At 45.6% G+C, this 25,229-nt stretch overlaps 3 protein-coding genes and 1 long non-coding RNA gene across 7 annotated transcripts in view; 3 read left to right on the top strand and 1 right to left on the bottom strand.

Annotated features, from left to right (window-relative positions):
- Positions 1 to 25,229, bottom strand: part of LOC125147532 (uncharacterized) — an 83,628-nt gene that overhangs the window by 56,132 nt on the left and 2,267 nt on the right. The gene's annotated exons all lie outside the window — the stretch shown is intronic.
- On the top strand, positions 44 to 12,413 carry IFIT3 (interferon induced protein with tetratricopeptide repeats 3). Its single transcript, XM_047824607.1, has 2 exons — positions 44 to 167; positions 10,467 to 12,413. The coding sequence occupies exons 1-2, from the start codon at positions 163 to 165 to the stop codon at positions 11,929 to 11,931; spliced, it is 1,470 nt and encodes a 489-aa protein (XP_047680563.1). The 5' UTR covers positions 44 to 162; the 3' UTR covers positions 11,932 to 12,413.
- Positions 65 to 25,229, top strand: part of LOC125147528 (interferon-induced protein with tetratricopeptide repeats 1-like) — a 40,076-nt gene continuing 14,911 nt past the window's right edge. Inside the window, exon 1 of one of the 3 annotated variants that reach the window (XM_047824611.1) lies at positions 65 to 167. In XM_047824611.1, the coding sequence (XP_047680567.1) occupies positions 163 to 167 (5 nt within the window). In that variant the 5' untranslated portion in view covers positions 65 to 162. Of the gene's footprint in view, positions 168 to 20,720; positions 20,765 to 25,229 lie in introns of those variants that run through there. The other 2 variants (XM_047824610.1, XM_047824613.1) reach the window with 2 other exon arrangements.
- Positions 72 to 22,244, top strand: IFIT1B (interferon induced protein with tetratricopeptide repeats 1B). 2 transcript variants are annotated; one of them, XM_047824608.1, is made up of 2 exons: positions 72 to 167; positions 20,717 to 22,244. In XM_047824608.1, exons 1-2 carry the CDS (start codon positions 163 to 165, stop codon positions 22,134 to 22,136), a joined length of 1,425 nt encoding a protein of 474 aa, XP_047680564.1. In that variant the 5' UTR covers positions 72 to 162; the 3' UTR covers positions 22,137 to 22,244. The 2 variants fall into 2 exon arrangements, with proteins under 2 accessions (XP_047680564.1, XP_047680565.1); XM_047824609.1 differs by lacking the exon at positions 72 to 167 and adding an exon at positions 20,038 to 20,131.

Consider the following 25,229-nt stretch of genomic DNA (forward strand, 5'->3'; position numbering starts at 1 on the left):
TGGCTCGGAAGCAGGGAGAAAACATCAGCTGACGCGTCCCCCGCCCTCACGCCCCTTATATAGCTCCTTCAGCAGGGACTTGGGGCTCACTCGGGACGTTTCCCAAGAACGGATCAGCTTGGGGACCAGATTTTCAGAACGGAAGAGGAGCAGGTTGCAGACATGAGGTCAGTGACATAGAAATGCGTAAGCGCCCCTCCCCTGATCTTGAATGCAAATTGTAAACGGAGCTGCTGGGGGCAGGCAGGGTCCTGTGTTGTCCCGCGGCTTTTGGATGAACCGTGCGTTTATCGGTGTGGGCGCTTTTTATTTCCGGGTCTTTTCCCCGGTGTACACACACTGAGGCTTCCGGAGCTTCTAGAACTGCTCCTCTAGCTGGGAGCCCAGAAGAGGGAAGGGCTCAGCAGGAGTGTTAGACCCACTCAAGCACAGTTTGTGGATTCCAAGTTGGACCTGGGAGGAGTGATGGAATTACTCTTTATGGGCTTTTTTGTTGTTGTTGTTTTCTTTGCAACGACTGAGAGGCTTTTTTTCTTGTCGTTTTAAAAAGAAGCATTTCTTTTCAGCAGATATTAAAGATGGAATTGGTACTACAAACTCCACTCGTGTGTTGAGGAATTTTGCCCTGAAACGTTGGGTCAGTTCGAGGTGGGAAGTGGAAGAAATAATTCTTCCATACGGGCATTTTCCCATTTTTTATATCAAAACAAAACCAGAAGCAGAGAGTGTGTTTTTATTTCTGTGATGAGAGCTGGGGAGCAGCAAACAATTTGCTCTTCAAAACAGAATGACCTAATCTCTTTTTTAGTAACAATCTAATCTCTAGTGGATGGAAAGCAGGTCCGTGGCTGCCTGGGATGGTGGAGGGGGCTGGGGCTGGGTAGGAAGCAGAGTGGGGAATCTTTGGGAATGATGTCAATAGTCTGTAGGGAGATAGTGGTGCTTGTTGCTTGTCAAAGCTCAAAGCTCATCAAACTCTACACTTAAAATGTGTGCATCTTATTGTATGTAAAGTATAATCTTAGCGAATTTGGGGTTTTGTTGGTTTTTTTTGTTAAAGCATGTGAACATGCTTAAGTTCTGCCATTAGAGCCTCAGGAAAGATAGAGTTGAGAGAAGGAGAAGCCATTTTCACTCAAACACCATGGGGAGGGAGGATCCCAGTGACCACACCCTGGGAAAGTCCCCAGGGCTCCTATTTGGGAGTGGGCCGGGTAAGAGGAAGTCACTGCCAAGTGCCTCAGGTTACCCTTTGCTATGTAACAGGTTCCAAGTTATATATGTGTCTCCATGAGTGGGGTTAACCAGAAAGCCTGGCCCTGCCCAGTGCCCTGTTAGCCAGTTTGCCCCAAGAGGTTTTACAGTGGCCTGTGCTTAGGTGTGTCCAGAGTCACTGACTTGAGGAAGTCTGGGGGGCGGGGGTGGTAAGGGGTTCTCTGGACTCTGCGCTGGACGGGTGCCCACATCAAGTTGCCCTGTTCCCAGAGGCTATATAGGGCCAGGGCCAGGTGGGTCTGCTCCTCCCTGGCAGGGCTAAAAATTGCCAAAGGGGAAAAACCACCTGGGGAAACACCTACTATCTTCGGGCTGGCTGATGGGCGCCCTTCTCTGCCCCACTCACTGAGGAACTCCGTTGCTGCCCCATGCACTAAAACTTCTTTTAAAATTGTAACACTAATAGACCAGCGATTGTGAGGGTAACTCTTTCTGCGTGGTCAGCAGTTGGTAGTGCGCTCTGTGGAAGGCTTTCTGTGTGTTATTTCATATCACCTTCCCAATAGCCCTAGGAAGGAAGAACTGTGATTTTTATCAGCCTCATTTTCTATTGTTTATGAATATAATTTATTGTCAAATTGACTTACATACAACACCCAGGGCTCCTCCCAACAAGTGCCCTCCTCAATGCCCATCACCCATTTTCCCCTCTCCTCCATCTCCCATCAACCCTCAGTTTGTTCTCTGTATTTAAGAGTCTCTTGTGCTTTGCCTCCCTCCCTCTCTGTAACTATTTCTTCCCCCTCCCTTCCCCCAGAAGAAACTTAACTTCTGTTAAGTTTCTCAAGATCCACATCTTGAGTGGAACATATAAAACATATAAAATCTGTCTTTCTCTGCCTGACTTATTTCACTTAGCACAATACCCTCCAGTTCCATCCACGTTGCTGCAAATGGCATGATTTCATCCTTTCTCATTGCCAAGTAGTATTCCATTGTATATATAAACCACATCTTCTTTATCCATTCATCAGTTCGTGGACATTTAGGCTCTTTCCATAATTTGGCTATTGTTGGAAGTGCTGTTGTAAACATTGGGGTACACGTGCCCCTATGCATCAGCACTCCTGTATCCCTTGGGTAAATTCCTAGTAGTGCTATGGCTGGGTCATAAGGTAGTTCTATTTTTAATTTTTTGAGGAACCTTCACACTGTTTTCTAGAGTGGCTGCACCAGTTTACATTCCCACCAACAAACAGGACAACCTGGAAGAAATGGACAAAATCCTACACACCCACACACTACCAAAACTCAAACAGGAAGAAATAGAAAATTTGAACAGACCCATAACTAGTGAAGAAATTGAATCAGTTATAAAAAGTCTCCCAACAAATAAGAGTCCTGGGCCAGATGGCTTCCCAGGGAAATTCTACCAGACATTTAAAGCAGAGTTAATACCTATCCTTCTCAAGCTGTTCCAAAAAATAGAAATGGAAAGAAAACTTCCAGACTTAGTCTCACTTTCTAGATGAGGAAAATGAGGCTCAGAAGGCAAGAGAGTAGGTGTCAGAGCAGAGTCATTAGTGAGGTACCAAACTCTAGGGCCGAGCATCTTCTAATTCTGTGGACCAAATCCAAGAGGGTGGAGGGTCTTAATGCTTTTAATTGTGCTCACACTAGAGACAAGGGGCAGGAGTTAAAGGACTGGGCCTTCGAGATCCCTATTTGGAGAATGAGGACCACTCTCTTTGATGGAAACTCTTGGAGTGCACAGAGCCACACATTAGAGGAAGGTAAAAGCAGACCTCCCCAAGGCATAGTTTCCTACAATTTGGATGGAAGGAAAAAGGAAGATCATTCAGGACCATTTCCTCATAAGGAAATGAGGCTAAATAATGTGATTCCAGAAATATTCCAGACTAGGTCAAAGAGGTAACAGAACTCCAGGTATCTTGTGGTCATTTTCCTCTCTTCTAGATGGTCTGCCTCGCTCTTTGATATGCTACATTATCTCTGACAAGTACGTGGGAAACTGCTTTTCAAAATCCCTCTAGAATAGTGCTTCTCAAAATGCGGGACAGGGGCTCCTCCAGGTACGCAATTTCCCTGGTGCTTGTATGAATGCAGATTCCTGAGCCCGAGCCCACACCCAGATTTCAACAGAAGCTCTGAGAATAGGGCCTATATATATATATATATATATATATATATATATATATATATATATATATATGTATAATGCCTTTTTCCAAACCCCCAGTGTGCGTGGAACCCTGTTCCCGGTGGGAATGACCTCAGCTCTGACAATTAGGTTTCAGTTTCTCCTCAGTGGGAATCCTGATAGCATTGTATTGGTCTCATTGTCCTTTTCTGTTTGATAAAAGCATAGATCTCAGGGCTAGCTGGCATCCTGGTTGGAAGGCCCTTCAGCAGTTGCTTCTGATCCACAAGCAGAAAATAAAATCAGCCTGGACCCCAGCTTTTCAGAATTGAGGGAAATAGCCATCATGAGGTAAATGTTCCCTACTTTTCTGATAGGAAGTTGAGAATTTCCCACAAATCTTCAGCCTTGCATGCAACTTCCTGAAGTATGTTGATGCAGTGCTTGCTTATAGATGAAATACACAATTATCTAATTCGATCATAAATCTTAGTTTTGTGGCCATTTCTGATTTACAGACACTGAAGGAAGTGCTTCCAGGAGAGCGGGGGGGGGGGGGGGGGGAGGAGAAGAGACTGGCAGGTGGAAAGGGGCAGAGGGCCTGGAGGGCACCACTGTCCCCCAGGAGAGTTCTGGAGGTCCCGGTCCCTCTTTTGTTTCTTTTGTGAAAAGACTAAGTCAGTGAATTTTGTTGTGGTTGTTGTGGGTTATTTCAAAAGTGTGGTTACTTCTCTGCTAATGACTAAGCCAGCACTGCATTTCATAATGAGGTTGCTCTTACCCAAAGTTTGCTCTTTCAGAACTGAGAAATATGGTGAAGGGGCGGAAAATACGCCACCCCAAAATGTGCCGCTTTGGCATGTGGGTTATTTTGAGCCAAAGGCAACTGAGACCCAACAGACTCAAGAAAACGTTTACCTCTCTGTTAACTGCCTGAGAGAATTTAGATACGGGGCCTGACCCCAAAGGGAGCTGTTACCAGAGATAACTTTTTATCTGAAAGACTTACATGCACGGCAGGGCAAAAGGCTGAGTATCAACCGTCTACACTCATCTTTTTGGGAATTGCTCTCCACCACTTTGAAATTTCAGGACCCAATCCACTACTTAGCTGAAGATGGCATTTGAGCCTCAACTGCCTGACTGCCTTTGGGCCTCATGCTTTTATGGGGCTCCTACACCTACAAAATTAAATTTTTCTTCCCTGTTCATCTGTCTTATGTCAACTTAATTATTAGACTAGCCGAAGAACCTAGAACGGTGGAAGGAAATTTTTCTGAGCTGACAATGTCTACCTGACACGCCCTCTTACTGACCTGCTAGGCGCCCCCTGTGGACTACAAACTGTCACAAACTGTAGCAAATGTCCTATATCACAACTAACCTGAGTGCCCAGTTAGAACGCAAATTAGCAGGCCCTGCACTCCGAAATCCAGATTGAATAGATCAGAAATAAGGCCTAAACTTCATACATATACATATAAAGAGTGTTTACAGCAACTTTCACAAACATATACAAGCTAAATTAGTAAGTGAGGAAGCCATGGCATATGGGGTATTGGTTTTTAAAAAGGGAATTGTATTTTTTATATTTTTTAATCAGAATTATCTTCAAATGTTTTATTTTGATCTACTCAGTTAATGATGTTAACATTATCATAAATATGTAATTACAGTGACATGTGTAAATATGTGAATTAACATATAAAAATATGTAATAAAAATCCAAAGAGGGGAGTGAGGAACAGAGTGTTTCATGTACCTAAACTACACAGAAGAAAAGGGATAAGAATTGCTAAAGTAATTCTATTCTTTTCTTTCAGCTTTATTGGGGAATAATTGGCACATAAAATTCTAAGATATTTAAAGGATACATCATAGTGATTCAATATACAAACACACTGTGAAAGGGCTCCCTTTTTCCATTAGGTCAGTTATCACCTCACATACTTGTGTTGTTTGTTTGTTTATTTTTGGTGAGAATATTGATGTTCTCTCTCCACAAATCCCAATTATATATACAATACCATGTTATTAATTATAATCACTATGTCATACATTAGATCTTCAGACCTTATTTATCTCACATCTGAAAGTTTGTACTTTTGGCAACCTCTACCTATTTCCACACTCCACCCCCCACAACCACTTTTCTACTGTTTCTATGAGTTTGACTTTTTTTTCCTTTTTTTTTTTTTTTTTTTTTTTTTTTAAGAATCCACAGATAAGTGACATCATGCAGTATTTCTCTTTCTCTGTCTGGCTTATTTCACTTAGCAAGATCTCCTCATATTCCTTCCATGTTGATGCAAATGGCAGGATTTCTGTGTTTGTTTGTTTGTTTGTTTATGATTGAGTGATGCTGATCAGAAAAGATGCCTGATATGATTTGAGTCTCCTTAAATTTTAAGATTTTTTTTATGGCCTAACATATGATCTGTCCTAGAGAATGTTCCATGTGCACTTCAGAGGACTGTGTATTTTGTGCTGTTGGATGGAATGTTCTGTAAATGTCTAAGTTCACCTGGCTAAAGTGTTGTTTAAGTTTGATGTTTTCTTATTCATTTTCTGTCTGGATGATCTATCCACTGTTGAAAAGGGATAGAGAAGTCCCTTATTATTACTGTATTACTCTCTATCTCCCTTCAGGTCTATTAATATTTGCTTTATATATTTAGGTGCTGGTGTGTTGGGTGCATAAACATTTATAAACATTATATCCTATTGTTGGATTGACCACTTTGTTGTTAAGTAATGACTTTCTTTCCCTCTTTAACTTAAAGTCTATTTTGTCTAGTATAAGTATAGCAGCCCCTGCTTTCTTTGGCTTTCATGGAATATCTTTTCCATCCCCTCACTTTCATCTATGTGTGTCCTAAAAGCTGAAGGCAGCATGTGTTAGGTCTTCTTTTACATCCATTCAGCCATTCTGTGTCTTTTGATTGGAGAATATAGTCCATTTATATTTAAAGCAATTGTGGATAGTTATAGACTTATAGCCTATAGACTATTGCCATCTTGTTCATTGTTTTCTGGCTGTTTTACAATTCCTTTATTTCCTTCCTTTTCTCTTGCTCTCTTTCTTTGTGATTTAATGCTTTTCTGTAGTAGTGGTGTGCTTCTATTCTTTTCTCTTTACCTTTTATGTATCTAGTACAGGTTTTTTCTTTGTGTTTACCATGAGGCTGAAATAAAACATCTTATATTTATAACAGACCATTTTAAGTATATAACTTAAAAGTTTGAATGCATATCTTTTTTACTCCTCCCTCCCCCTACATTTTATGTTTCAGATGTCACAATTTATATCTTTTTAACTTGTCTATACATTAACAGATTATGGTGGTTATAGTTATTTAAAAAAAAACTTTTGTTTTTAATCATTATACTGGATTTATAAGCAATTTACCTATCAAGGCAATAGTGTTTTAAAGAAAATCTCCTGGACTCTAGCTCCAAGTTTCATGTTTCTTCTTATCAAGATATCAGGACTCATGGTCCAATATACTTTTCTCCAAATCTTACTTCAAGGGGGTATCAGGTGTCAAATATATAATCAAATTGGAAATGTACAGAGGAAACCTTATGAAAAGTCAACAGAACTTAATTAAAATTTTCAATAAGTCTTATAATCATGAAGCCACTTACACAGTTGGCTCTCTTCCTGAACAAACTGCCCTTTGTTAGCATACATTTGCTAGCATGGCTAGCTCTAGCATTTGGTGAGGTGGTGGTAGGGATGGAGTATCCCTAAGTGTTCCATCTTTGGGGCTGTCTCTCAGGTTCAGGAATATAGAGGGAGCTTTTCTACTTGCCCTACACTTCATGAGCCACTGACATCTCCTGAAGCTTATGTATAACAGGATTGGAATGTGTTTCATCTTGGAGAGTTGATGGAATATGTTTCATCTTTATCAATAAGTGCCTAAACTTTTAGTCTGGTAAGATCCCTCTGGTTTACTAATATTTCAGCCTGTGTCATCACCACGGGAAAAAAAGATAGCGAGATAGTGTTATCAAACTGGTGTTATAGCAAAAACAACCAAAGTCACCTGCTATTCTGCAGGCTCACTGAGAAGTTGGATGAATACACTCTATGGCTGATAGAGTGTTCACCTATTATTTCCAGGCACCTATATCTACAGATACATTCTACCGATCTGAAACTCGTGCCTTCCTCCAATGCCCTAACTGGGAAGTCAGCAAAGTTAACTAATGCTGAAACACAGAAATGCCTCTATTATGCCTTAGTTGCATAACAGTTATAAACATATTTGTTCAGTGATCATCTTTACAACTTGCTCTTAATGTTTACTTTCTAATACTTGCTACCTTGAGTTATGATCTGTAGTCCTTCAAACAGGGCAGCTAGAATCACCACATGAAGCCAAACTGGAAAACCCTAGAATGGAGATAAAAGACATTGGCATTGTGGTGCTCTACCCAGGGACCTAGAGAATGATAAAGATGGCCAGGAAGAGAGGCATGCACATAAAAGGGTATCTAGATAGACAGCAACTTCCCCCTTTTTCCTTGTCTTGGGTCAATTGCCTTGCCTCTGTGTCTTTCACTATAAGGCATTTCACATGTGATCACATTGGGCCCAGAAATGGCCTAGATGAGCCCTGCTGGAGAGACAGACAGAAACTAGAGCAGCAGCAGTAGTGTGTGGACCGGTGCTGGTCCTTGGGAAAGTACAAATAAAGTCAGTGGCTCCTCAGTGAGCAAAATGTATTTTGACAAGTTAAAGAACTTCCCTTTATTCTCATTATATCTTTCTTATTTCTTCAGGGATAAAAATGCTTCTTTCTTTTTGTTTTTTAATCCAGTGGTGGCAAGCATAGGTGGTTGGTGTCTTTTGGAATACATTTTCTCCCATTGTCATGATTTTGCCAAATTTAAGTTGGCAGCCGTATTTGACTCAACTTCTTTATGAAGTTGTGCTAGTCTGTGAAACCCAAAACTATGGACAACAACTGGGTTTAATGATTTCTGGAGGTTCTTAACTATCTTGTGGTGTCAAGAATCTACTGGTAGAAAAGGGGAGCACAAACTCAGTGAAACATCCTCCGAGTCCCAGGCAAAGAGTGATAGGAGAACACTTTGAGAACCTGGTAGTTTATCCAACTGAATAAGGCCAGTGATCTCCCTTGGCATCCTCCATCTACAAAACTCAGATATGTTGATTTTGCTTGTCTGTTCCTCAAAATTAATTCATTCTGTCTGGAGATCTGGCCTGTGACGGGAAAAATGCCCCAATCAGACTGAAAGTGAGTGCCCATGGGTCTGTGTGAGTGACTGTAGGGAGATGGTGAAGATGAAGGGAAAGGGCTCAGTCTCCACAGCACAGTGTAAAACACCCCTGGGCTTCCGTCTCTTTATGTGGCTCCTTCTAACCAGTCTGTGGGCTTCTAGGCCAGAGAGAGCAAGGATAACTGACTTTACTTTGTCTTGGCATCCTTCAAAACTAACAAAGTGACACAAAGGAGTAGCCCTGTAAAGGGTCATTGGATCCACCTTGCCCAGCATGTGAGGACTGAGCCCTGACTTCTAATGGAGCAGGACAAGAGATCCAGGTCTTCTCTCTGCAGTGCTCTCCTCCCACCTGCCCACCTCACCTTGCAGATCTGCCCACACAGTGGGAGGGACGTGCTCCATGGGCTCTTGCACAGAGCACAGCTACAGGCGGGTGAAGCTAGGGAGCGTGAGGAAGGTACCTCCTCTTCTGTCGAGGACAACATAGGGTGTGCATTAGTCAGGGCTCTCCAGACAAACAGGACCACTAGGAGATACATGTATGTCCATGTAAGCTGCTCGGAGATGTCAGGCCCCACCCACCAAGGCTGGGAAGAGGCAGCAGGCATTTGCTAAAGGCAGTTGTTCCAGGCTCTTCCATGTGTTTGCTGACCAAGAAGTCAACCGTTCAGAGCACCGCAATAGAGGAAACTCGGGCAGCCAACTATGGAGCTCAGACTGCATGAAGGGCTTTTTCTTCAGCTTCTACGCGAAGGTTAGGGCAGGATGGACTCCTGGATGCGGGACTCTTGGCTGTCCCACCATCAACTCTGCCCTGAACTGTAGTCATCGACTTCGCTCAGATCATGAGTAGGCTCAAGTAGTGGACTCACAACGTTTGAACTCAACTATTTTTTCTGTTACTTTGTCCATTTGCCAACAGCGAAAACAAACTGGATCTTCAGCTTTATCCCCATTTCTTGAAAGGGAAGAGCCTTTATACAACCGGACATATTTTTTTGGTTTTCCTCACTGAGAATTTTAACCCTCTTTTTTCTTCTTTCGACAACAATTTCTAAACATGCTTATTTTTACCTACTCTTTTCTCTACTTTCAGTAAAATAAAGATTAAAGATTCTTACCTACTGCTGGTTTAAAATATATATGTGTGTATGTATATATTTATATATACATATATACAAAATATATGTGTATATATATTTATAGATACATACCATATTATAAATATATATTACAAATATAGTATTTATATATAGTATACTACACACACACACACACACACACACACACACACACACACACAAAATGAAAGAGATTTATTCTCAGGAACTGGCTCACATGATCATGGAGGCCGAGGACCATAATCACGGGTCACTGTCCACAAGCTGCAGACCCAGGAGAGCCAATGCTGTAATTCCAGTCTGGGCTAAAGGCCTGAGAGCTGGAGGGACAATGCCATAGGCTGAGGTCCAAGTCTGAGGGCCCGAGAACCAGGAAGGCCGATGTACAGGCTCCAGTCTAAGGGGAGGAGAAGACACATGTCCAGCTCACACAGCCAGGCAGACAGAATTCACACTCCCTCTGCCTTCTTGTTGTACTCAGACCCTCACCAGACCGGGTGGTGCCCAGCCAACACTGGGGAAGACAGTCTGCTTTACCCCTGCCTCCTGAGTCAGATGCTGGTCACAGACACACCCAGAACTGATGTTAGACTCGAAGTCTGGGCCTCCCACAGCCCGGGCAGATTGACACACAAACTTAACCTGTAACTGCATCCCAGGACACGGTGCCTGGCAGGTGCACATCACAGTGACCGTGTCTATTTTCTCCACAGTGAGGTCAACAAGAATTCTCTGGAAAAAATCCTCCCACAGCTGAAATGCCATTTCACATGGAACTTACTTAAAAAAGATGGTGTCTCGCGTGATCTAGAAGACAGAGTGTGTGACCAGATTGAATTCGTAAACGCTGAGTTCAAAGCTACAATGTACAACTTTTTGGCCTACATAAAACACTTAAATGGTCACAACGAGGCCGCCCTGGAGTGCCTACAGCAAGCTGAGGAGCTGGTCCAGCGAGAACACTCTGATCAAGCAGAAATCAGAAGGCTGGTCACCTGGGGAAACTATGCCTGGGTCTACTATCACCTGGGCAGACTCACAGACGCTCAGATCTATGTGGACAAGGTGAAGCAAGTATGCGGGAAGTTTTCAAATCCATACAGTATGGAGTGCCCTGAGCTTGACTGTGAAGAAGGGTGGACACTGCTAAAGTGTGGAGGAAAGCACAACGAAAGGGCCAAGGTATGTTTCGAGAAGGCTCTGGAAGAGAAGCCCAACAACCCAGAATTCTCTTCTGGACTGGCCATCGCAACATACCATCTGGATAATAAACCACAGAAGCCATTCTCTGTTGATGATCTGAAGCAGGCCCTTGAGCTGAATCCTGACGATCAGTATGTCAAAGTACTCTTGGCCCTGAAATTGCAGAAGATGAATGAAGAAGCTGAAGGGGAGCGGTTGGTCCTAGAGGCTGTGGAGAACACTCCCTGCCCAGCAGATGTCCTTCGCAATGCAGCCACATTTTACAAAAATAAAGGTGATCTAGACAAAGCTATTGAACTGTTTCTAAGGGCATCGAAATCCATTCCAAACAATGGTTACCTGTATCACCAGATTGCATGCTGCTATAGGGCAAAAGTCAAACAGATTCAGAGTGCAGGAGAATCTGAAGCTGGCAAGAATGGAGAGAAGATTGAAGAACTAAAGAAACATGCTATTGACTATGTGATCAAAGCTATTGAGAAAGGAGTAGGTCCACTGTATGCATATTCTGATGTCACCGACCTCCTGGAAAGAGAAGACTGTTTTCAGACAGCTTTCAGTAAGGAGCTCCCCAACACTGGGAGGCTACAACCCCACCAGCACTATTGCGACTTTGAGGGGCATCATGGGAAGTCTGAAGACACTTCTGTCCAACGTGATTTAGAGGGTGTGCCCACAAGCACAAAACCAGCTGAGAAGGGAAAGATGAAGTGCCCACCACAGAACATAGCTGGAAATCAGCTTCCACAAAATGCACCCAATTCTTGGTATCTCCAAGGATTAATCCACAAACTGAACGGAGAGCTGCTTCAGGCAGCCGAATGTTATGAGAAGGAACTGGGCTACCTCTTAAGGAACAGCCCTACCGGCATAGGCAGCTTTTTCCTGCCGTCCCCTGAGCTTGAACAAGGCAGTGAGGAAGCAGGCCGGGGCCCACACAGCCCCGTTCTCAGAGCTCCCCCAACCCTGAGCTGAAACACAGAGGAGGGACGGGAGCACAGTCAGGGAGCGTGGGGTGCTGGTCTCGCTTATTGCTTTAGGGCACATCTGAGGAGTTGTTTCCTCGTGTCTGTCTCCCCTGTGCATATCAGCCACACACACTTCCCTAGTCCGCAGGTCTTATAACAAAATTAGCAGTGGAAACAGTGCGTCAGGCCTGCATGCTGCTGAGTAATTCTCAGTTTGCACTCGGTTCACCGGATAGCCCCCATTTCTGCCCTTCTTGCCAAGAGTCTTAGCTCGCCGCTGCCTGCTCCCAGGTCTCCCGCCCTCTGCCCCACTGCTATCTAGCCTTCTGGACCCCCTGAAAGACCACCTTTTGACTAATCCTGGAATATTCCTTCTGTCTGACTCTTGGCTTCAGCCATGTATATATATTCCTGATTGTGATACTACAATAAATACGTATTCTTGATAGTGATGCTACAATAAACCTTAAAATTTTGACTCAGGATAAAGCAGTTGTGTGCTTTGCGTGTGTGACGGAGAGTAATATTAATTCCCAAAGTTTCTCTTCGGGACACTGTCTAGGGACAGTGGGTAACTGCTACAGCCATATCATACTACTGTCAACGTGCCCTTGTTAGCTAACACTCCCCTATAGCCGGCCTGCCCTTGGCCATGGGAACTATCTCTCTTATTCCAGTCCAGGGGCCCCGGCGGAGTGCAGTGCCCAGCCAGAAGCTTCTGCAGGGTTGCTGTGCACCCAGCAATGCCTGGACAATTGCCCTCCTGACGGTGTGTAAGAGGTGCCAGTACTAGGCTGGCTATAGAGACAGAGATCTTCACCCGCCCGACGGTATGAAAATATTCAAGTAGTCCCTCCCAGCTGCGGAGACCCACAGGCTGGTGCACCATGCAGCTAGGAGATGTGCCGAGGACCCTGTCCACCTCTCCTCAACCCGTTACAAGGTCTGCGTTCGTATGCTTCTCTAGTGGTATCATCCGTTTGTCTGGGTGCAGAGGAAGATTGTTAGGCACCAGATCCCAGACAAGACAGAGGGACTGGCAATCCCACCTCCTTTATGAGTGGGCAGTCAGAAATTTGACTCTTTCCTTGTACACAAGGGGAGTTCTGGGAAGGTGTTTCATAAGCCACACTGGCTGTAAAAGCAGCAGACTTCAGTGAGGCTGCCCCCCACCCCTGAATTATCTGTTGGCTCCAGCAAGGCTGGGAGAGCCTCCAAGTGCCCAGCAGTGAATTGCTGCCTCCTGGCCAGCCTTGGCCTGGAGCAGCCCATTCCAGAGGGGTTGCTGGGCCCAGGTAAAGAATATTAGCATGGAAACCAACACTGAAAGTGTGGAAGAGCATGGAAGGGTGGCTGGGGGTAAGGTGGAGACTGGCAACAGGTACAGCTCTGGGGTAGGTGAGGAATTGCCCATCTATCTGCAAACACACATGCTCAAGGACACAAAGATTTTGAATACTGGTGGCGAAGGAGGACATTGGAAGTTTCTCCAACAGGGGTACCTGGTCCCATCCCCGGAAATCACACACAGCTGATTGACACAAGGATCGTGGCCACCTACCTACCCTGTCCCTCCATGCTCAGGGTCCCATCCACCTTCCAGATGGTGCTAAGGCTCCCAGAATTGCTGTTGATCTGTCCTGACCTACATACCTAGGCTTTGATTTATTTTGCTGCCTGGACAATTTTATGGAAAAGATGCCTCTGCACCCACAATCTACTGTTGTCTGAGGGAACGTCCACAATCTGCACTTCCTTGTGTGTGCCCCTGATCTCACACAGCCCGCCTCTGGAGACCCAGAGGGAATAAGAAATCGCTGGCTTTTCACAGACATCCACTCCTTACCACCTGGGGCCATACCCAACCCTACCCAACTAGTAACTCGGTGGGGACTTAGAACTTCTCGACCAGTGCCATTTTACCACCTAGGCTGTGGGGCAGGCTTGGCTGGTGGCCACATAGCATGTCTTAGCAGATTCTAGGGCTGTCCACAGAAGAGACAATTGGAGGAATGGGAGTCTGTCTCCACAGGGGAAACCATGGACTCCTCCCCTCAGGCTTATCAGCTCCAGGGAAGCATGGACTCTGTCTCCTTTGCTCACAACTATATGCCCATTCCAGCAGTGCCTGGAATGAACTGAGCTCTCAAAAAATTTTGAACACATTGTCTCCATTGACGGCTATGACACTGCCATTACCACCAGCTCAGTGGCTCACTGTGTGAACTCACCTCTTCTAAAACAACTTCTCTGAATCCTAGGGGAGGGTGCTGGGAAAATAAAAGAGTAAGTGTCCCAAACTACAAAACAGTAACAATAAAAGCATGGCAGGTTTCTGTACTGGCCTCTGAACTATGTTCTAGGATCTGTGCTAAGCCCATTGCTAGCATCTAAAACCAGTGTGGAAGGTATGAGGCTCAGAAAGGTTTGGTAACTCGTCCAAGGCCACACAGCTAGAAAGAGGTATCGCTGGGACTCAAGTCCATAGCTGTGTGACACCAAGACGCTCTGCTCACATGCATTTCTGTACTTTCTCACATGCTGTGTCCTCAGTCTGTTGGCACAACCAAGAGGTTTCAGGCTCTACCATGAGGGTAGACCCCTGACTTGTGTCTTTTCCTATCAGTTCCTCCACTTAATCCAAACCCCCCTCCCCCACACTCCCGTGTGTGATTCCGGAATCTCCTGGCTTTCCATTTTACTCCTCTTTCCCACTGTCTTTTGTAATCCAGTGTCAGATTTTTTTAATTCATCCTGATACGGCAAATTCACAGGACCTTGACAGTGGTAATGCTCCTCAAGCTACATGCAAAGGAATTTAGAATTACGTCCACGCAGGGCTGCACCGGCCTCTCCAGAACCACCAGCAGCTGACACAGTGAGCTCCGTTTTGTAAAAGTTGGGCCTGGACAACCAGGATCTCTTAAATGCACGGGACTTGGACTTTAAGTCCAAGTCCTTGGACTTTAAGATTTTCCTCTGCAGTCCATTTTTTATTCACTCTCATAGGAAATTGGGAAGGGTGGAGAGAGAGCCACACTCAGCAAGTCTTGGCCTTTCCTTCCTTCCCCTTGCTCCACTAGATGGAGTGACTGTTCCCTAACTGCCTGCTGTATTGTGTTCTCCAATGAGAATTCTAGGAAGTTGGCATCAGAGTCCCCAAGATACCACCTGGGTCCGGTGATTCACTAGAAGGACTCACAGGACGCAACATACAGTCCTATTCATGGATTAGACTTATTACAACAAAAGGATACAACAAAAGCAAAATCAGCACAGGGAAAGAGTGCATGGGGTGAAGGTCAAAGAAACCAGGCACAAGTCTCCCAGAGTTCTGTCCCAGTAGAATCAAACAGGATGTGCTTAATTCCTCCAGCATCAAATGTGACACATCTGAAGCTAGTTGGAGCCTCAGCGCCCAAGGGTTGTATCGGGGACCAGCCACACAGGTACCCCCTGCTTAGCGCATATCAAAATTCCAGACTCCCAGAAGGAAAGCAGGTGTCGGTATTAACCAGATTGTTTGCACAAACTGTTTAGGCACAGCAAACCAGCCTGATCAGTTAGAGAATGGTGGGAGCATCCCAAAAATCCAAGTTCCCAGATGTCAGCCAAGGACAAACCTTGCAAGCAGGTCTTTCTAAGGATCATAGTCTAAGGCCTGATATGTTAACCCTTTTCTGTACAGTTTATGAGTGCCACCAATGACTCCACAGGCACCAGGCACCCCAGGTATCTATCCCTTTACCCTTCATTCCCAAACAATGCTTTCACCATGTTTCAGTGAGTCAGGGTCCTTCAAGCATGCAGTGAGGGGACCCATGGCCACCCTCAGGTTTGCCCATGTGTTAAAAGGACTCCCAGACTCAGCATGCAGCCATAATTACAGGCAAGTTATATTATAGTGTAAGGGAAGAAAACAAATCTTTTCCCCCTACAGTACTCCCAGGTTCTCCAGCAGGGGCCCTGCAAATTAGACTGACGACAGATTAGCAAGAGAAAAATAGCTGCTTATTAACTGGTATATCCACACACATGGGGGAACTCAGGGATGCATAACTCAAAGGGGTGGATAGAACTCGAGCTTCTATAGTGCAGGGGAGGAAAAATCTTTCTCCCTCTACCCTCCTATATTCAATGGCTGGGCTCATGAGTCAGTTAGACAAGAGCCAGGTTAGTAAGAGAAAAAATAGGTTTAATTACATACATACACACAGGAGTTCACAAGGAAAACATGGCTTCCAGAGGTGCCAGATGACTGAGGCTTACAAACCATCATGCAGGGTTGATAAGTCATTGGCAGACCCAATTCCCTTCAGCTCATATTCAAATCTGACATAATGAATTTGCTGACATCATGTCAATGAATTTTTCCTTTTATTAAATTTTTTTAATGCTTATTTATTCTTTTTTGAGAGAGACAGAGAGACAGAGCATGAGTGGGGAAGGGGCAGAGAGAGGGAGACACAGAATCCGAAGCAGGCTCCAGGCTCTGAGCCATCAGCACAGATCCTGATGTGGGGCTTGAACTCATGGACCATGAGATCATGACCTGAGAGGAAGTCGGACACTTTACCGACTGAGCCACCCAGGCGTCCCATCAATGAAGTTTTCTAAGACTTCATGGCCTCTAAGACTTCTGTCTCCATGAACATGTGGAGCCCAGAGGGGACAGAGGTCACTGAAGTGGGATGCTGAAGGGGCTGCACCAAGCACAGGACAGCCTGGAATGATGTTGACAATGCTGAACTTTACCTGAGCCCTGTGCTTCTAGACAAAAGCCATGGTCAAAAAATCTGCCCACCCCCAACTTTGGTGTCTGAGAATGTGGGGAGTTTAGCTAAGCTACTCCATGTTATTGCTGTCTCGGTATCCATTTTGTTTGGCCAAGGAGCCTGAGTGGGGCGTTGAACTAACATTAGTCTTCGTGTGCAAGTACACGCCCTAGATAGCAGCCTGCAGAATTACAAGCAAATGTAGGTTCCTGATATGATATCTCCCAGCAGCCTGTCTGAGCAACAACCTTCCTGGCCTCCCAGGGCCTTCCCCTTCTGCCCTCCTCCCCTTAGAGAAGCCCCTGTGGAGCTGACCGAAACCCCACTCTTTTGAGTTTGAAGGGACCATTCCGAACCTACGCCCAGAACCCCAAAGCATTTCACTCACAGCCCATGATAAACGCTTCCTCTCTGCCTGCAGCCTGCCTTGACATCCCTATCATGTGGCGTCAGGACCTGTGAGGAATAAACCTGTCCAGTTCAACTTCTCTTGTGGTCTTCTGTGAAACTGCAGAGAAACACCCTTTTCCGTATTACTTAGATAAAACTCGGGATGGGACCCCTGTCTCCCTCTGTTGAGGCCACAGACTCTCCAGATTCTCATTATGCTTCTCCTAAATGATCATCTGAATTATTTGTTCCCATGATCAATCAGAACAAAGTGCCTGTACATTTAATCAGACTGACTAGAGGTTTATCAATTTTGTTAATTCTTCCAAAGAACCAGCTCCTGGTTTCATTGATCTGTTCTACTGGGGTATTTTCATTTTTGTTTTGTTTTGTTTTGGTTTGGTTTTGATAGCTTTGATTTCGGCTCTAATCTTTATTATTTCCCTTCTTCTGCTGGTTTTGGGTTTTACTTGCTGTTCTTTTTCCAGCTCTTTAAGGCGTAAGGTTAGATTGTGTATCTGAGACCTTTCTTCTTTCTTTAGGAAGGTCTGCATTGCTATATACTTCCCTCTTATGACCGCCTTTGCTGCGTCCCAGAGGTCTGGGGCTGTGGCGTTATCATTTTCATTGGCTTCCATGTACTTTTTAATTTCCTCTTTAACTTCTTGGTTAAGCCATTAATTCTTTAGTAGGATGTTCTTTAATCTCCAAATATTTGTTGTCTTTCCAAATTTTTTTATTACGGTTCATTTAGAGTTTTGCTATGAAACCCTTTATTGTGGTCTGAAAATATGCACGGTATGATCTCAGTCTGTTTGTACCTTTTGAGGGCTGATTTGTATCCCAGTATGTGATCTATTCTAGAAAATGTTCCATATACACATGAGAAGAATGTGTATTCTGCTGCTTCAGGATGAAATGTTCTGAATATATCTGTTAAGTCCATCCGGTCCAGTGTGTCATTCAAAGCCATTGCTTCCTTGTTGATTTTCTGCTTAGATGTTCTGCCCACTGCTGTAAGTCAAAATGCCTATAAACTTAACTTGGCCAAATCTCTCTCTCTTTCCTCACGAGACCCTTAAATTTGACTTGCCCCCAAGGCTAAACAAGTATTGGAAGGCCAGACAATCCCTCTCAAAGCTTGGCTAACAACAAGGAAAGAGATTTCCTGATCTCTCCACCCTCTCCCTTCTTCCCTGACACCCAGCTTCTAGAAGTTTCTAGAACACCCAGTTTCTAGCCTTGTTTGCACCTCTATGTAAAGGAAAAGCCCTCTTCTGACTAAACCTTTCAGACATTAGCAGATCTTAAGATCAGAACTGTCTCCCTTCCTTATTGCAAGTCTTCTTTTTTTTTTTTTTTTTTTTTCACTTAATAAACTCAATTTCTTAGAGCCCTTTTGGGCATATAGAAAAATGTGCAGGAGGTACAGAGTTCTAATATACCTCCCTCCTCCACACCCTCACCCCTCCTACAGTTTCCCCTATTATCAACACTTTGCATTTGTGTGTATATTAGCTCCAACTGATGAACCAATATTGATACTTTATTCCTAACTGAAGCCCACAGTTTACATTAGGGCTCACTCTTTGTATTGAGCACATCACCACCCATCTACCATTGCTCTATCATCAGAAGAATTATATCGCCCTAAAAACGCCCTGTGCTCCAACAATACCACTTCCCCTAAAGCCTTGGCAAACACTGATCTTTTTACTATTCCTATTGTTTGGTTCTTTCCACAATGTCATGAAGTTGGATGTACAGGGTATAGCCTTTTTAGGATGCTTCTTTCACATAGCAATGTGCATTTAATGTTCCCTCATGTCTCCTTTAGCTTAAGAGCTCATTTGTTTTCACTGATGAATAGCATTCCATTCTGTGGCTGTACCACAGTTTGTTTATCCCCTCACCTGCCGAAGAACATCTTGATTACTTCTAATTTTTGGCACCAACAGGAGTACCAAATAAGCCAACTCACTGAGAGGAAGTGGGTATAATCCAGCTCTGCACCTCTGCTTCTTTGAGTCCGATCCCCAGGTGCTATCTTGCCTGTCCTAGGAAAAGTGAGGGGCTAGATCTCACCTACAGACCATGGAACAACTGATGACGTTCAGGGGGTATAAGTGCCAAGCCACCTGAAACAAACTCATGCCTGACCGGACGGTAAGGGCAGAATCCACACAGCGAGGCCCCTGTCATGTAAAATGTCCCATTTCCAGAGTCCCAATCTGGTGGTCAGCTGGCACTTTCACAGTTACATATTCCTCTTATCTGCTTCTGCACGTTTACTGTGACTTGAGATACAAGTGCTGGTTTGGCAATCCTTCTGGAAGCCTTAGCATGTGCAGCTAGCATCACTGCACCTTTGCATAAGTAGCCTCAAAACCGCCAGGGCCTGGCCTGGCCACTGCATATCTTCTTAGGAGTATTCTCTAAGTGGGGAGCCAGCAGGACTATGATTCTTCAAAATACTTCAGCTGAAAGATTAAGAGTTAACCCAAGAAGGTGTTTTCAAGAAGAGAGAAAGAATCCTTCCTCTGTGATTATAAAGCAACCAACATCTACTGCTTTTGTTAAAATTAAATGCTCATGGATCTGTCTCCCACCTAGATGGCAAGTCACCTGAGAAGAGGAAATCTGTCATATCCATGTCCCAACAGAGCACCTGACATGTAACTAATGGTCATTCATGGCTTGCAGACTTTAGATATGGGTAAGGAAGGAGCTCATGGCAACGAAGGCCGCCTTGGACATGCCAACAGATCTGGGCTGAAGCAATAATATAGAAGCTCTCTGAACGGAAAGAAAGAGACCCACACAGCCCGACACTATCAGCAAGGCCCCGGTGCTGCTGGACAGCACCCCACAGCCAGGACCCTGTTCCCCTGTCCCACATGCACATTACATCAACATCAGACAAGGCCACCCTGACACCATGAGAGACCAAAACAAAAACAAGGCCACTCCATAAAACATGTCTGAACACAGACAAAAAAGATGAATGCTGTCCAGATGGGTCCTACACTGACCCAACACCAGGTGAAGTTCTCCCCACATTTCCTCTGACAGCACTAGTGGTGCGCTGCAACGTTGAGGAGAGAAGGGTTTTGCAGTGCTGAGGGTGGGGCTAAAATTGTTTTGACATTAGCAGAATTAATCCCTTTCAGGTTGCCTTTTAGACTACATGTAACCTACCTGTTGGCGCCATAAAGCGATGAGCGTTTCCTCAGGGTTTTCAACGTTTATTTATTTTTGGGACAGAGAGAGACAGAGCATGAACGGGGGAGGGGCAGAGAGAGAGGGAGACACAGAATCGGAAACAGGCTCCAGGCTCCGAGCCATCAGCCCAGAGCCCGACGCGGGGCTCGAACTCACGGACCGCAAGATTGTGACCTGGCTGAAGTCGGACGCTTAACCGACTGCACCACCCAGGCGCCCCTTCCTCAGGGTTTTTAGGCCAACCTGCTCTCTGTCCTAATGACGCGACCACAGAACCCAGGGAGGCAACAGATAGGGGGAGGCAAGGACACTGGAAGGTATCATTTGACCATTCAAGTCCTGGCTCCATTCCTATTAGACTGAATTCTCCTAAAAATACAAATAATTGTTGTCTACTTTTTACAGTGACGAATCAAACGGGAATCCCATTGAAGATAGCCTGGTTCAGCTGAGATGCCACTTCACCTGGGAGCTGCTAGTTGAAGACACTGAGATGCCCGATTTAGAGAACAGGATCTTGGATGAGATTGAGTTCCTAGACACCAAATACAACGCGGGCATACACAACCTGCTGGCCTACGTCCGACACCTGAAAGGCCAGACTCGGGAGGCCCTGGGGAGCCTGAAGGAAGCCGAAGACCTGATCCAGCAGGAACACGGCGACCGATCGGCTGTGAGAAGCCTGGTCACCTGGGGCAACTACGCCTGGCTGTATCACCACACGGGCAGGCTGGCGGAGGCCCAGACTTACCTGGACAGGGTGGCGAACACTTGTGAGAAGTTTGCAGCCCCCTCCTGCTACAGGCTGGACTGTCCTCAGATGGACTGTGAGGAAGGGTGGGCCTTGCTGAAGTGTGGAGGAAAGAACTACGAGCGGGCCAAGGCCTGCTTCGAAAAGGCTCTGGCAGCGGAGCCTGAGAACCCTGAATTCAGCACTGGGTATGCAATCACCATCTATCGCCTGGACGGCTTCAACAAAGCGACCCAGGTCAGCGACGCATTTTGTCTGCAGCCTCTAAAAGAGGCCATCGGGCTAAACCCAGAAGACGCGTATATCAAGGCTCTGCTCGCCCTGAAGCTTCAGGACGTGGGCCAAGAAGCCGAAGGAGAAAAGTACGTCGAAGAGGCACTGACCAACATGTCCTCGCAGGCCTACGTCTTTCGATACGCGGCCAAGTTTTACCGCAGGAAAGGCGCTCTGGATAAAGCTCTTCAGCTCTTAAAGAGGGCCCTGCGGGCCACGCCCTCCTCCGCTTTCCTGCATCACCAGATGGGGCTTTGTTACAAGGCACGCATGATCCAAATCAAGAGAGCGGCAAACTGGCAGCCCAGAGGACAGGATAGAGACAATGTCCACAGATTGGTTCACTTGGCTATATGTGAAATTCAAAAGACTCTGATGCTAAGGCCCACATTTGAGTTGGCTTATGTTGAACTGGCTTACATGTATGCAGAAATAGGCCAACACACAAAGGCTGAGGACGCCTTTCAGAAAGTGTTGCACATGAAGAACATCAACGATCATCTGCAACAAGAGATTCATTACTGCTATGGCCATTTCCAAGAACTTCACAAGATATCTGTGGATAAAGCAATCACCCATTATTTAAAAGGTCTCAAAATAAGAAGGATCTCCCGCACCAGGGAAAAAATTCTCAGCGCCCTAGAGAAGTTAGCTAAAAGACATATTCATCAGAATGTACGTGTGGTGGAAAGTTTCAGCATCCTTGGGCTCATCCACAAATTGAAAGGGGAAGTGAGTGAGGCCCTGGTGTGTTATGAGAAGGCTCTCAGGCTGGCTGCTGACTCCAACGCCATGGTCTGAAACAGAGGTCACCATTACTTGTTAATGTCATAACTAAGTATAGCCAACACCTTCCTGATCGCTGCTTTCAGGAACATGTGACATGCTGAAATACAAGAGTTGATACAACACAGGCTGTGCTGCCTGCTGAGCGCCGCCCCCCCCCCCCACCATTTTCTTTCCCCTCCTGTCCATGTGTAACACATCCCTGTACTCATTGGCCAAGGTCGCTTGATGCTTTGGGGGGCACTTATCACCTGCTAGGCCAACGGAAGCTCTTTTCCCTATGGCTTTGCATGGGGAAAGGGTGCATGGGTGGCTTCCATCCTCCATCTGCCTGGTCTCTGAAACAGAGGAGTCTTAAACAGGGAAGATTTCAGCCCCTCCTGGGCCCAGCACACCGGTCACACGCCAGTGTAGCTCTGTGCACACACCCCTGTCTCTGCAGGAGCACACACACAGGACGTCCGTGCCTTGGTCCGAAGACACTTCCGCTGGTTGGCTCACACACTCAAACCATGAATTCCTGGAGACAGTCATCCTGAGCCAAGAGCATGGGCTGCTCATATACACATGCACCACGTGTATCTCTCTCCACACACACTGATTCTGGAGCTCACACAGGCCTATTCCTGCGGACTTGTGCACATACACATTCTGTATTTGGAAAATTCCTGACACTGTAACCCAGTCAGAAGTTTAAAAAAAAAAATTAAAAAAAAAAAAAAGATTTACTTTTCATGTGGCCGGGCGTGCTGACCTACCAGATCTAAAAGCAAGGCAAATGAGCAAAGATGAAAGAGAAAAGAGAAGGGACTTCAGGAGGTCACTAGAGTGTTCCAGTCCCGGTGTCCATCTCCCAAGGCCTTCCCACAGCCAAGAACTGCTGGCCAGGAAGCCAAGTCTATAACCTCATAAGAAACTCAAACATTTCGGGACACGTTTGTCCAGCCGCTGGCAATCGCAAAGAATCTGTGCATTCCAAACACGTCGCTGGACGTGTACTCACCCCTAAGAAAAATTAAAATGTACTGGGGAAAGACAAATAAAGGAAAAGCCCGTTTAGGAGGTGCAAGCCAAAAGTGACAAATACATTAATGCAGTTTTTAGGTGCTGGCCCTTGGGGTACATCATATAATCTTCTTTTTCCCTAAGATATTTTCTCCAAAAGCATTCAGTAAAGTTAGAAACTTGGTAAGCTAACAAAGTCTTTGAGTGAGTTTTATTAGTGAGATTTTTAAAAGGTATATATTCCAGGGGCACCTGGATGGCTCAGTCGGTTAAGCATCCGACTTCTGCTCAGGTCATGATATTGGGCTCATGGGTTCAGGCCCCGCATCCAGCTCTGTGCTGACAGCTGGGAACCTGCTTTGGATTCTGTGTCTCCCTTTCTGCCCCTCCCCTGCTTGCACTGTCTCTCTCTCTTTCTCAAAAATAAACGTTAAAAAAAATTCTTTTTTAAAAAAAAGATGTGTATTCTTGGGGCACCTGGGTGGCTCAGTCAGTTAAGCATCCAACTCTGGATTTCAATTCAGGTCATGATCGATCGGTTTGTGAGTTCAAGCCCCGCATCAGTCTCCGTGCTGACAACGCAGAGCCTGCTTGGGATTCTTTCTTCCTCCTTTTCTTTCTCCCTCCCCGGCTCAAGCTCATGCTCTCTCTCAAAATAAATAAGTAAACTTAAGAAAAACATATATTCTATGTTTGGATCGAAGTAGAAAAACACAGAAGCGACTTCTATAAGCAATAGAAGGTCTGAGGCAGAAGCTTCGGGAATATAAACACTACCAAGAATTTTTTCAAGTATTGGGTAGGGCTTTACTTTTGCAGGCCACGGAATTGTAAGGTTGGTTTTTCCCTGAGGGCTGGAACTGACCTATGGGGCGGAGGGTGGCGGTCACTCAGATGATACCCGGGGAAAACAATTAATAGCAATAATTAGCACCAAAATTACTGCCCTTTCCAATTTTGTCGCTCCTAAACCCAGAATGGATTTATTATATTGAAGCAACAAAAAAAAACCTACTGGGGCAGGAATACTGTCTTTTTCTTGTAAACAAGATGTGACTGAAGTCATCACAGTATGCATGCCGACACGTTTCATCAGCGAATTGCCTTCTTACACAACAAAAACTAAGGTAAATAAATGGATGGAGACTTGATGGATGAATAGATTTGCAGCTAAACAAATGTGTAAAATGTTACTGTAGGATCTAGGTAGTTGAGTATTTAGTGTTCATTGTAAAATCCTCTCAACTTTTCTCTGATGTTCAGGACAAAACTGTCAGGATAAAAAGGTCAAAAAGCCATATCTGAAAGGTAAACCAAAATGAGGCAAATGAGCCAAAATATATACGGGCTAGAAGATAAAACCACACAGGATGAGAAAATATTCTAAGTGATTTGTTTGAAGCACCAGGTATCTATGTTCCCCTGACGTGGGACTTTGAACACCACGGGAACAGCCCCTCTGAGGGGAGGATGGGGCTTCCTTGCAGCCCGTGGCCTCATGGCATGAGACAGGAGAAACAGGCTTGTCTCTCCTGCTCTCACTAAGGACTGAGGGGACCCATGAGTGACTCCACCCCCTCCACCTCTCAGCCGGGGAGAAGCCACCTTGGTGACACGTTCTGTCCTAACCATTCCAGTACGCGGAGAAGGAGAGGCCCGGCCCCAGCATTACAGGGTGAGGTGTACATGGTAAAGAAGGGGCATGGTTTGGATTAGGCCATGGGCTGCCCCCATCTGGAAGCGTCCGCAGCGTTGGGGGGTCGGTGGAGAGCACAGTGATTGGGCCTCTGCCCCACCTTGTCCCTGGCCGAGCAGGCAGAGTAGGGGACATGGATGGGGTACACTGCGTGTCACTGGTGATGTCCCCCAGTTTGGCCCCACAGCAGGCTGGCTTGCTGGCTCCTTGCCGGCTGCCCCAGCCACAGGACCTGAGGAATAAACGGGATGCTCCGAGCCACTGCATCAGCGTTAGACGTAAGCCATCCCCAGAGCTTGGTGTACATCCTGGGTCCGTTGGGGCAGCGCGGTCTTGCCAGTCCTGAAGGCCCACATGGGCTCAGAGGCCAGGACGACCTTGCTCTGGTCCTTCGCGTCATCCACAGC

Source organism: Prionailurus viverrinus, chromosome D2, assembly GCF_022837055.1.
Source record: "Prionailurus viverrinus isolate Anna chromosome D2, UM_Priviv_1.0, whole genome shotgun sequence".
NCBI classification, from domain to species: domain Eukaryota; kingdom Metazoa; phylum Chordata; class Mammalia; order Carnivora; family Felidae; genus Prionailurus; species Prionailurus viverrinus.